General features: G+C 41.0%; 1 protein-coding gene across 3 annotated transcripts in view; it reads right to left on the bottom strand.

Annotated features, from left to right (window-relative positions):
* Positions 1–2,320: 2,320 nt before the first annotated feature.
* The window catches only part of CNTN6 (contactin 6), a 253,496-nt gene continuing 242,454 nt past the window's right edge, over positions 2,321–13,362 (bottom strand). For all 3 annotated transcript variants that reach the window (XM_019755809.3, XM_019755810.3, XM_019755811.3), the window contains 4 exons: positions 12,363–12,549; positions 4,582–4,694; positions 3,667–3,835; positions 2,321–2,859 (listed from right to left, as the gene is read on the bottom strand). In XM_019755809.3, the coding sequence (XP_019611368.3) occupies positions 2,744–2,859; positions 3,667–3,835; positions 4,582–4,694; positions 12,363–12,549 (585 nt within the window). In that variant the 3' untranslated portion in view covers positions 2,321–2,743. The remainder of the gene's footprint in view (positions 2,860–3,666; positions 3,836–4,581; positions 4,695–12,362; positions 12,550–13,362) is intronic.

Genomic DNA, 13,362 nt, shown 5'->3' with positions numbered 1-13,362 from the left:
CTGAACTCTAGAAAAATCTCTGTTGGATCCAATATATAGTTCCACAGCAAATAAAGCAGTAATTATGGTGTAGAGGGAGGGTATAAAACTTGCCATCCAAGATGGAGTACAGACTGGTAGTAAGCAGAGGCTTAAAAACAGCAGACTTCCAGGAGGTCTGATTATGCTGCTGCATTTGCGATCCAGGTCACTTCTTGCCGTTTGCATTTGCTGTTAAAGGTGGCAGGCCTGTCCCCCTGTAAGCCAAGTCCTGGGTACAGTTAGAGAAGTGACAACTAAGCAGGAAGGATGACAGTGTGACTGAGAGGAGAAAAGGGAAAATGCAGCTGAATTTGAAGCAAGCGTTCCCTAGGCAGCCTACAGCTCATAGAAAGTGTCGTATTTCCCTTTGTCCAGTGTCCTAACACCTGCTCCCTCTTCCTCTGGCAGTTTCCGGGTGCAATCACTCCATCTCTTTCCTGTAAGAAGTATGGAAAAGGGTTTATAACAGTTTGTGACAGCAGGATTCTCGGTCAATAGAAGAATCCCTAGAAATCCTTCCTAAATGCCAGACTTGTGTACACGTCACACAGAATATTCTCCCCAAATGGTCAGACGGAACCACCGTTGGTTCTATTCTTTAGTGCCATTTAGTGTCAGGAGTAGATGGGCGACACATTTGTCTTGAAGTTGTTCAGGATTTTGACATAAGCACTGGCTGAATCTGTTTTTAGAGTCTTGGATGCTTAAGGAAGCATTGTAATTTATCTCCTAGCACTCGATGATAGCAGCTCCGACTGTGTATGACTTCCAGTATTCTGTGAGCAGGCTAAGTACTTGTGTCACTACGTCCTCTCACCCTGATAATAGTGATACGGGGAGCTAACAGATGTGTCCGAGGCCTCACTAATAGGAAGATTCATCAGCTGAGAGCCCGCGCACACACTGTTTAATATTATTGCCAAATTATGTTCTGAATAATTTAGTGTGGATTGGTGAAAATATGAATAATATGTTGGATATTGAAGAGCAATCTTTTAATATTCATGCGATTATGAGTTAACGCACACCTGCAAACGGATAAGAGTTATTGATAAGGACTGGCTTCACCTTGGCCTCCCACACGAACAAGTGTGTCTGATACACGTGAGCAGTGGAAACAAAAACCTCACAGTCCATTTAACCTTCAGGCCACTTTGGGGACCAGGACACAAACCTCGTCTCTCACCGAGTTGAGAAAACATGAAGGCCATGTGCCATCACTCCTATCTCTGATCGATACGGCCATGTCCTGGCAGGTAGCTGCTGACTGTTAACACGAGTGTCCCACACAGTGCTTGCTATGGCTTATTTATTTGGTTCCATAAAAGCACAGCCAGTCTTCACGGAGTGGGAAGCTGAGGCGCATTCATTTGTCCTGTGAGCTTGATACTCTCTTGAGGCAAGGAGCACGGTCTGAACTGTGAAAAAACTCATGGTCCCCCTGCAGCTGACCATGCCGGGTGTTTCAAAAAGCTTTAAAATAATACAGAAATAAAAATTACAAAATCCCACTTTGAGGACTGTGTGATTTGAGGGTTGTAGGACAGTTCAACTATTTTCACATAATTAAGAGGTCGCACCAAGTTAAGATGGCAAAACTAGTGTGACCATTTCTCACTCCTGGCTCCTAGGACCTCAGACGTGATCGGCTGGGAGCTGGAGCAGCCGGACAGCAGGGCGACCCCTCAGGCTGTTTGTGAAGGAAAAGGGTGGCCACACAGAAAGGCACCGGGCCACTCAGGAACTGTCTCAGTGCTACACAACCCCAGAACTGGGGCTACTGACTAAGATAAGTTCATCTCAGAGAAGCGTCAACCCACAAAAGTCCTTCAGCCTCGGATGGTGTAGGATTATTTTTATAGCTGGAGAGAAGATTGGCAAAGAAATATTTTGTCCAAAATGTCAAAAAACCTGGTTAAATAATTTTGTTCTCAGATTTATTGCGTAGAAATATGGCCACATACATTGATAACAATTTATAATAATTACCTGAGACTTGTTCATGCAATGTTTTTCTTAGGAGAATACGGAATTGATTAAAATAATTAAACATTACCATGAAAAGCTGCTTACTGTATATCAGAGTTGTTAGATTATTTTAGGTGGGTGTTTATATCCCCTCTTTTTCTGCCATAAGCACTTTTTCTGCCCTTTTTATTACTGAAACTCCTAGAAAACTGAGTCGAGAACATGATATATATGGATATATTACTGGGTACAAATATCTCTTGTCCCAACTTGATTCAGGGAGAGAAGTACATCACCTTTGGAATAGCTTACATTGTTAAAGAATCCCAACTATAAACAAATAATTAAATTTTATTTCCAGGTATGGTGAACATTTTTAGTACTGAAGTAAATTGCCTAGAGCATGTAAAATGTACATTTTAGCTACGATAACTGCAATCTATTTCATATTTATCATCATCATCCAGGGGAGTAATTTATAAGCTCCATCTAAGTCACTTAAAAGCCCCGGCACTTACAGCTCCATGGATTAATTTGGCACCTTCTGAATGTGTGTTATGTGCAAACTTTAAAATTCAAAAGTTTTTAAAATTCTTTTATTAATGTATCATAGATATTTACAAGATTTTAATAATATACATTGTTTTTTTGTCTTTCCTAACAAGTCAGTATTAAGAATGTATCCTGTGATGGGGGTTGGAGAGCTTATTTACAGAAGGACTTGCTTTCAAAATACTCTCAAAGATTTATGGTTTTATTCATCGTATAAGGGGTTGAATAGCAAAACAGTAAAAATAGCCAAACAGTAAAAATAGCAAAACAGGAAATGGATGCTAGGTTCTAAGACTGGGACTCCTCTGGAACTCAAACCTGCAAAACATAAAAATAAAAAGTAAAATTACTTGTTAGATTCATTCTTCATGACCCACATGCATACTATAACTTGTTTCCTAATAATATATTTACTTGTTTCATTTACATTATGCTTAATTTTAGGATGTGTCTCTCACCTTCTGTCCTAGGATATCTGTTTTAAATTCAGAAATGAAAAAAGAAAAATGCCTAGATTGGCCAAGTCTAACTAAAGGGCAGATTAAGACTGGCCAATATGTGGTGGCTGATGACTTTCACTCAGTCACAGCTTCAAACAGATGAGTCAGTGATTCTCCTAAGGCATAAATAATACATTATTATTCCATGCTCAATCACACTGTTTGGTGTTACCTGCTTAGAACATTGTATCGAGAGTGTGAATGTTGTGATTGATTAGTGATGTCTGCTATGGATGTGGAAATAGGTATGTGTTCCCCTACTTCATATGTGTTCTCCCTGCTCCCAGAAGCCTGAGTACCCATGGAAAAAATTTCTGATTTTTGTCCAGTAGACTGAATCATGCACCAATGACACAGTTGTTAGGTTGTTGTTGTTGTTGTTGTTTTTGAGATTCCAATGAGGAAACATAAAGCTGTTTGGGATATGTAAACATGTTGCAAATCTGAGGAATTATTTAAAGAAAAATTGACTCATCACCTCTTGCTCACTGTTAAAAACGGAAACACAGACCTTTCATTTTTTTACCCAACATTTAAACCAAAATTGAAACGATTCCTAGAGCCCAGATTTCATGCTGCGGCGTCTGGAATCCACCTCTGCAACAGCAATGGGGACTCGACTTACTTGACATTTTTGGAATCCTAATTTCCTCACTGCTGCTTCCATCCCCACCGTCACTAACTGTTCTTATTTCAATCAGGTAGTCCTCTTCAAACGGGACCAGGAGCTCAGCCGATGTATTGTTAGTTTCCAAAACGTGAGTTTTACTCTGTCTGTTTTGCCGGTACAGAATCTGAATAAAATAGTGAATCAAGTTAAATAGACATGAGCCTTTACTAAGACTCAGACTCTCGTAAGGCACATAAAAGACATATCACTATAAATGCCCTACTCCTTGGATGGAAATACCCAATCTATACTTCTTTTTAAAGATTTTAGTGTTAAGGAAAAGACTTCCTTTTTGGCCAATGCTTCTGAAATGAGAATAGATTTATCTCTAGTAATTAAACAGCTCAAGGCTATTATCTTTGGAGTTTGCTGTGAAAAGTCACTGGTTAGTTTGGACCTATTTCAAATTTCTGAGTATATGTGCTTGCCAGGAGATGTCTGTCACCACTGATGGAAATGACCTGCCCTGGGTATCTGACTGTAGACTTAGATTCCTTTCATGTTGTTAAAAGATCACGTCCTACCACAGCTCACATTCTAGAGATTATATTTGAATAATATTCTTTGACCTCATTTTCATCACACACTTACTGCCCACATCTTTTGATGGCCAGGAGAGTCACTTGAAGAAAAAAATCTTGCGTACTATAGTGGTTTATCTCTTATTGCTCGGTGACACATTACTAACCTTAGAATATAAAACTTTTAAATGAAGAATTTAAAAATAACAATACTCAGTATTTCAAAACATTTTAAAAAGAAGATTCCTATATTTCCATATGCATACAACTTGTTTCATAAATGGTTTTGACACTTCTGGTTTCTTTAGTAACTTAATTGATATGATTAAAGGAAAAACTAAATACGCACCTTGTAGCCCAGCACTTCAGACTCATTTTCCATGGTTTTTACATGCTCCCAGTTCAGACATAATTTAGAGTTTGTCAGCTTCCAGGCAATGTTAGCTGGTGGTTGGCTCGGAGCTTTAAAAAGATAATCAAAGACCCAAATGAATATGAATCAGCACATAACCATTACATGACCCATCAACATGAGAAGGGATAATGACTCCTAGATGATCGTCCTGGAAGAAACTAAAATGTTTTCAGTGTCATTTGAAATATTAATTCTAATCAGAATAAGCAAAATCATTTAAATTCAGGTCATCTTGGGATGCCTTTGTGACAAACGTATGAATAAATAATGGTTTGCTGGCTGTCCAGTATTAATTTATTTATCATTGCTGTTGAGTTTGTTTACTTTGCCACATAGCAGTAGACGGAGGGCTTCTTTATCTAGTGGTCCATTTGGCCATGAATCAATACACATGTGAGACAAATTCAGGCTGCAAACCTTTTATACATATTGACACAGAGGGGTTCATTCTCAGTAGTCTTTTTCTTTTTAATCACATGTTGGTACTTTCTGACTGTAACACAATCAGCTCAAGATATTTTAAGCAAACTCTCAGTTGTAAATTGCAAAGGATGAGGGGAATCTCTTAGAACTCATGGCAGGATGCAGCACGACCTCAGGAGAGACAGAAGAAAAATGGCAAAAGCCAAGAAGGTCCTTTCCCGCCTCTCACCGTAGTGTTTGCGGCGTGCTCATCTTGCGGTAGCCCACGTCTTTGTCATTCTTCATGCACGTGGCAGGAAGCATGACTGCCCACCATACCTGAGGTTTGAAACCCCCTCTGTTGAGAGCTAATCCAGGCCAAAATTCTCAGGAGGAAACTGACGATTGACTTAATTTGGCCACATGTCTATCTTAGCCCAACCAGTGAGAAAGATGCATGTCATTGATATAAACAGAGCTGTTGGGAATCCAGAAAAGGGAAACGTCCTAACTCACTGGTTATAGTGCCAAAAGGTGTCTGCCCTGAATACAAATAGTGGTTTTTAGTTCCCTGAAATTAATGTCACCTGGGACAGAGGTGGTGGGAAGAAAGGCAGGGAAGGCAGATTTCAAACTGGCCTTCCAACGTAATGCATCTGTCCAACTTGAAAGTTTACACACAGCAGAGCTGGAGTCCAGGTTAGGAGGCCATTTATCTAAAAGCATGCAGCCAATGAGTGGTTGAGGCAAATCAGAATCTTGGCCTCATGATGTTTTTATCTAGTGTTTCTCCAGAATAACATGCTGCTTCTCAAAGACGTGAGGTACATGATTATTGTTAAGATTTAAGGAAGTGGCGATGTTAAAAATTATTCAGCTGATAAGTCCAGTACCCGTCTGGATTTATCAGGGGGATCATGTCATGGACGGTGTAGATGCCTGACCACTGCACTGTACACCTGAAGCTGAAGTAGAATAATATTAAATATCAACTGTAATTTAAAAATCTATCTCTCTATATCTATATCTATATCTATATCTATATCTATATCTATATCTATATCTATATCTATATCTATATCTATATCTATATCTATATCTATGGATATATGGATATATAGATATATAGATATATAGTCATGGGATGTAAAGTACAGCATAGGGAATAGAGTCAATGGTATTATAACAGTTATATATGATGTCAGAGGGGTAGTAGATTGGGGGGGTTATCACTTTGTGAGGAGTGTAAATGTTTAATTATTACGTTGTTTTATACATCTGAAACTAATGAAAATTAATAATAATGATGCAGCTGGAAAGCAGAGGCAAAGATAAAATTACCCAGCAAGACATTTCTGGCTTCTTATTTGATCTGTGAGGGTGAACGGGCATAGTATTTAACTCATTAGTACACTAGTGGAAATATAAATGATTTCTTTTGGAGCTTTGACTCAACTGCTATTTAATCTCTTATGTATCACTGGAAGAGTGACATGGTGCCTGATATTGTGTTATTATATGTCCCCAAGCCTACTGGGACCCCACCAGTGTTTGTCCAGTCACTTCCACCTCTGTTGAGACAGAGTACAGAGAGAGTGGTTTGCCTCTATGGTCTCCTGGGGCTCAGTTTATAGTTTATTATGGATTTATCACACTGAACTGTAGTTATTCTTGCTGCTGTGGTTCTGTAAATTTATTGAGGGCATGTGCCTTGTTCAATTCTGTGTCCCCAACCCGTAGTCCAGTGCTCTGCACATAGGAGAAATGCGCTTATGTTGAGTAAATGCCTGTGCAATAAGATGGCTGAAGTAAATGTCTCAGTGTCTTGGTGGCTTTCTCAGGTCACGTTAATTATGTTCTGGGCTGTGAGCAGATCCATAGGTGACACAGTGTGGCCAGTCCATTCATTATGTTATCCCATAATCAAGGCTAATTGCCACGGCCAAACCTACGGCAATCCATATGGATATACGGCACAGGCGGACAGGCCAACTGGATTGACCCAGAACATTCCTTGACTATCTAAACCAAATCAATCATCATTAAAGGCCTGAGAGCGTTGCACTTACTAAGCGCTCTATGCATGTTTGTCAATACATGTATTTCTGAAGGACCGAATGGCAACAATAATAATTTTGTAACTATTCTCCCTCAAATTATCCCAATGTGCTTTTCCTAATCTTTTTCTCAGCTATAAAAAACATAATATAAAAATTCTTACAAGATATCACAGTTTTAATATCTAACATACTCTGGTGACCCATTTCTTTTATCTCTGTTCTTCAAAATGAAGCACTAACGTTAACATCATACAATCAATACAGAGAAAATATCAGTTCGTGCGGATGCCGCTGGCAGTGATGGATTTTGCAGGTTCCATCTATTGGTATGTCTGTTTGGTCTGTTTGTTTGTTTGGGTAAAACGGTTTCCGACACTATGAATCCATCGCTGAAGCCCCAGGCTGGGAGACAGAGGACTGACTTCTGCCCACTACGAGGCTGTGTCTATACCCATGGCACTGAGGCGTTGGAAGTTGTTTCCTCATGTATCAAAGCAGAGGAAAGCATCCCAGGGGCATAAAGTGAGAAGAGTTCTATCAGGAATGAACGCTTGGTGTGAATGGCCAGCTGTATGGGTTTGTCAGAATGTTTCCCCTCTCTTGCTGTCTGTGAGGTAGAAAGAGTTGGCTATGAAGTCGGAGACTTGAATCTGTCTCCAGTCTCTGCCAAGAGACCTGATGGCCCCATCTTTGGAATGAGACTACAATCTCCTACTTTATAAATGCTTAGCTTACATGAAATAAAATAGGAAACGCCTCTCACTTGGTGAGTGGTACATATTGAGAAGCTCAATATCTGTGAATTGTCGTCCCTGAGAGGGGCAGTTATCCCCTGGGGTGTTATGACATAATGACTTTTTCAATTGTATTCAGAGTGGTTTGTTACTAATAACACAGTTCCAGAGTCTGCAAATGAGGCACTTCTTAAATATAATGAGGGTAGTTTCAAGATTTCCCCTTCATAATATTGCTGTTACTTGGGTCCTCTATGTGCTTTTTGAAAAAGGCAGATAGAGTGGTAGAGCCTCAGCTCGTTATCTGGGAAGTTTGCCTCAACTACAGCTTTTCTAATCTTTGCCCATGAGTGTGATGCCAAGACCAATGTCTTTGGCCTAGTATTTAAAAAAAAGTTTCTGGAAGTTGCTTGGAAGGCCATCACCTAATGTCAGCACTGTTCGCATTCCAGTTTCGTGAGTTTTACGTACCTGGTTAATCTGAACTGCAAATATCTATGATGAAGCCGAAATGTCTGTTACCTTAAAAAACCAAACACTGCCCCATGGATAACATGAGACATGTGCCAAAACTTTGCACCAAGTTGGCCAATGGTAAACTCAATGCAAGCATTTTTCTAATTTTTAAAAATCTTTTCAGGCAATGTCCAAAGACTGAATCATTTTCTATTAATCAAATGACAGAGCGACATTACACCAGCCCTCCGCCCTGCAGTGGTTCCCCTGTGATCAATTTTCTGGAAATGGCATTTATATTCAACTGTGGTTCACACTGTGAACTCAATTCAAAAAAACAACTTCTTATGTTCCCCTTCTAAGTAACAGCATGGGGCTGACATTTGGGAAAGAGAGAAAGAACGTACGTGCAAGATGAAATAAAAGCTCAATGCTTTTTTATGTCTAAATACGGATTGATTACATATTTACTACCAGAAAAATCCAGTGCACAGCACTCGTCAGTCAATGTCAGGGGCCAAATTGAACCAACATTTGCAAACACTTTCTGTGGCTGGGTCTAAACACTTCCTTCTAGGTCCGCAGTGCTTATTTTTTTCTTTGCCTTTTGGAATTGATGCCAATATTTTGCCTCCCTTTCCCTGCAAATCTGAATCCCATGGAAGTGGTGTCTGTGTGGATCACCATATCTCTTCAGCACCCCTCTGTTGCCTTTGGAAAGACATGATTTTCACTAAGTTAGGACACTTTCAGTAAAAGCACTGTTTACTTGAAAAAAATAAGGTATCGTCATGGCCAGCGACTGTAACACCAGACTCCAGAAGCTCTGTGTTGCCGTTCCTTCTGCTAGGAGGTCCTCTGTCCACTAGTTCCTCTCTGTCTTCCTACTGTATCGAAATATAGAGCCTTCCCCATACAGGCCCCTTCTTACGTATGTCTCAGCCTCTTGTCTTCTTCACTGCTTTTCATAATTTATGATGATTTCATGTCTTGTTTTTTTTCCTTGTTTTAAGTTGCCTCCCCATTAAAAGAGAATAGCCCGAAGACAGAGGCCTTGCCTGTTTTAACCTCCATGTGGCATTTAACCCAGTGCACGGCTCACGGGAGGCACGATTTTCTTGAGCGATACACGCATCATCATATTTTAGGGGGTGAAAACAAAGCCTCTGTCTTCTGCTGAGTTTACCCAATTAGAAGGAGCAGAGATTTTGGCCAATGAGAGCTCTGCTTCATCAGAATTTACAAAGGATGATCAAACAGCAGACTGAACATCTAGACAGTAACAGTATGAGTGTGTGATGGATGCAGAGTTGCTGCTGTCACCACTGTTCAGAGGTCACCTTGATGGCATCTCAAGGATATGGGGAATCAAAATTAGATCCAGGGACAGCACTTGGAATCAGGGCTACCTTCAATGTCTCATCAAAGCCATTTCTCATCTTGACCTTGGATGTCCTTCCATGGCCCTTGGAGAAAATGTCTGAAACACACTTACAAAGAGAAAGAAAGTGGAAAGCAGCTGTGCCTTCCTACTCTAAGAAATGGAAAGAAAGTGATATTACCTCTAGACAAGTGATCTGACGACACGTTAGCATGCACTGATCTCTGGGTGGATGGCAGCCTCAGCTCACCTTGGTGTGCATTTCAGCCTTTAGTTCTGAGAGCAAACTCTAGAAGAAAGGATCATCCTCTATGGTTTTCAGATGAGAAAACAGGTTCTGACTCATCAAGGTAGTAGACTTGTCACACAGATGGTTCTTGGCTGGGGCGAGATCACACCCAACTTTCTTTCACTCTGAAGTCACATTCTAACTCTTTCTAACTCTATCTAACAATAAGCCAAAGCTATGGGAACACCTTGAATGATGCAAATTACATTAAAGGGGAAACTTGGGGAAACATAGACCAGTAAAAAAGACATTGGGCTTCTCATAGGCATGGCGGGAACACGACAAACTGAGAAAACACGTAAAGCCAGATAAGTGAACGTGAAGGTTTAAGATCAGTAAGTCTGGTGCTGCCAGGGCTAGATGAGGAACGGGGCACAAAGGAAGCTGGGGAAAGGTCTGGAATGGCCTTTCTGCTTGCCGTTGCTCTCTAGCACAGAGCAGACAATAACATTTTGGCATTCGAAGACGTATGATCCCATTTTAGGAAGGAAAATGTCCAGGCAGCTTGAGGTTTGGACTGAAGATTCGAGAGTCTGGATGGAGAGAGACTATTCAAGTGGGTAGATGTGAAGACTTCAAAGCCGCACGGTGTTCGTGGGGTGAAGACGTTCGGGAAGTCATGTTCACAGGAGGTCAGCCTAATGATGCCACAAGAAAACCTTTCCAAGCATTTGTTTTTCTCATATGTAGGAACTGAAATACCAAACACCTTGATTTGTTTGAATAATTAAGTGAGATAATGTTATGTAGAAAATTAACACCGGGTCTGGGACACAGAAGTGCTCAGTATTGTGTAACTGTCATTGGCAGAATAAGGGCCCCCCCAAACCTGTTCAGATCCCAATCCCTAGACCCTGTGGCTATGTTACTTCCTATGGAAAAGGGGCTTTGCAGGTGTGATTAAGGATCCTGAGATGGGGAGACAACCCTGGATTCACGAGGTGGGTTCAATGTCATCACAAGTGTCCTTGGCAGGAAAAGAGGGAGGCAAGAGGGCCAGAGTCAGAGGAAAAGTGATACGCAGAGGCTCAGAGTCAGAGTGAGATTTGAAGACAGAGGAAGAGGCCACAAGCCATGGGGTCTCCAGAAGCCAGAAAACACAAGGAAACAAAGTCTTCTGCAGCCTCCAAAAGGGGCCCAGGCCTCACCCACACCTTGGTCTCCAACCAGTGAAACTCATTTCTGACTTCTGACCTCTAGAAACAAGTACCTGTGTGATAAATCTGTATTGTTTGAAAGCACTAAGTTGTAGGAATTCGAACGGCAACACTAGGAGACTACAGCTGTGTGTATACCATTTTCACGGTGCCAGCGACACAGAATGCTAAAAGATTGAAAGTAGAGGTTTGACTGGTATTTCAACATGATGACATGGAGACACGTAGACGCTTCTTCTCAACTCCTTTTGGCCATTTTGGTAATGACACTGAAGCATACCGGCCATTGAAAGTCTAGTTTAAGAAATATTGTAACAAGTTTCCCAGAAAAGAAATTAGGAATCACAAGGGTTTTTGTTTGCTTAATTTAGTCAGGAAAGGGGATGGATGTTAAAGAAACACAGAACTTTACTTAAATTTTTCTGACTCCTACATATTTTTCTCCATATTGCATCTTTCCATGTGTCCTGTCGGATCAAACATTTACCCAGTTCACACTGTGCCTCATTGTAGAATATCTGCACGAGACCGGACTCATTTGTAGAACAAAGGCAGCAACAATCAGCTACTCATCCTTTACTGAGTGGTTTCTGCCTCTGTGACAGACACGTGGTTGACCCTTAAGGGAGGCATGAGGAAGCATAAGAGTCCATGCCTCAGTTTCAGGGCCTCCCAGGTAAACTACAGTGATGAGACGCCCTAGAAGGAAAGATCTAGACTACCTGACTATCACATTACAGCACACTCTGGAAATGAAGCATTAAGCAAAACAAAAGCAGACGAAACACCATTTACTAAGCATTTACTAAAGTATGTCCTAGACGCTGGCTATCAGTTATCCCTTCCAGTAAAGCCTTGTGAGGAGCTACGTACAACTGTTTCCTTTATTTCATAGTTGAGGATATTGAGCATGAAGGATGAAATAACCACAGAACATTCCAAGGCTGGGACAGGGCATCGGGGTCTGTGTCCTTAACCACTGCAACCTCCTGTCTTTATCTCTATGCTCAGAATGTTCCTCTTGCGGAATTCCAAAAACATCAGACCAGTTCATTTTGGTTGTTACCAGAAAGTTTTCACATTCAAGGGACAACTGTCCATATTTAAGGACAAACCACTCAACCAGACGAAGCAATCAGTGAAACGGCGAGGTGGGAAGGATGAAATGGAGCCTGAGCAAGGCATATGTTTCTGTTCATAGATGAGTCACGGTCTCTGGGATGTGGTCATACTTACGAGACTTTTTGGTGGTGACATTGACTGGGGGGCTCGAGGGCCCTGTTCCGCCAGTGTTGTAAGCTCTGACGGAGGCGAAGTAAATGGTGTTTGCTTTCAGCCCCGTGATGGTCTTGGTTGTGACATTTCCACTGACTCTGATCTTACCGATCATGGGTTCTCTGGAGTCATCTGTCCAGTATAAGACCTGCTCATGAAAAGAGAGCGAACAGTCATGGTTTCCTAGAACCATCAACCGCAGCAGGTTAGGGAATAAGACGGGCTATACAACCACAAAATAAAATCTAATATTTATAAGGAAGAAATAAAAAATACAAATTCACACTGGAAATTAGAGAACTGGGTTTTTTTATTTTTAGATTATTAAAATAACATATTTCATGAGATATCTAAAGGTTATCAGCTTTAACGAAGGGTCAGTAATAAGTCAGACCAAAATAAGATTCATGTGTCAATCAAAGACTTCAGGTCTGATGTTTCGCTCTTGACATTTCCTCAAGAGTTCTTTGAATCTCAGGTTAATTAATAATTTAGCTGTACTGCACCCTTCCTATGCATTAGCACTGTGTAGGCACACTGAGAAAGAGGAGAGAATAAAGCACGGTCCCTGCCTTCGAGCCCCTTATAATCTAGTTGAGAGGTTAGAGCATTCATGTGAAAAGAAAGTGGAGGGTGCATTTTAGGGAATGATACAGAAAGACAATGCTCTAAGAATCTGGCGAAGTGACAATAGGCAGTGACTGGAGAAGAGTTCAAAGGGAAGGGCGGGCTAGGGATGAGCTTTGAGAAGGAAGCAGGGTTCAGGTAAGAGGTAGGCATTCTCGGAATGGAGGGCACAGGCCCCTAGCGGAGGGGCACGGAAAATAAAAGGATTTAGAATTATACTTTTATTTTAACTCCAAAATAAAGTGAACCGTGTCAGCCATCCCTAAGTCTCATCTGTCAGCTTTGTGCGAACAAAGGTCCGTGAATGTGAAGTGTTTTGCCTCCTTGTACATAG

This window comes from Rhinolophus sinicus, chromosome 5 (genome assembly GCF_057876585.1).
Source record: "Rhinolophus sinicus isolate RSI-liver-muscle chromosome 5, RSI-T2T, whole genome shotgun sequence".
NCBI classification, from domain to species: Eukaryota; Metazoa; Chordata; class Mammalia; order Chiroptera; family Rhinolophidae; genus Rhinolophus; species Rhinolophus sinicus.
This window is presented reverse-complemented; position numbering and strand designations above follow the sequence as displayed.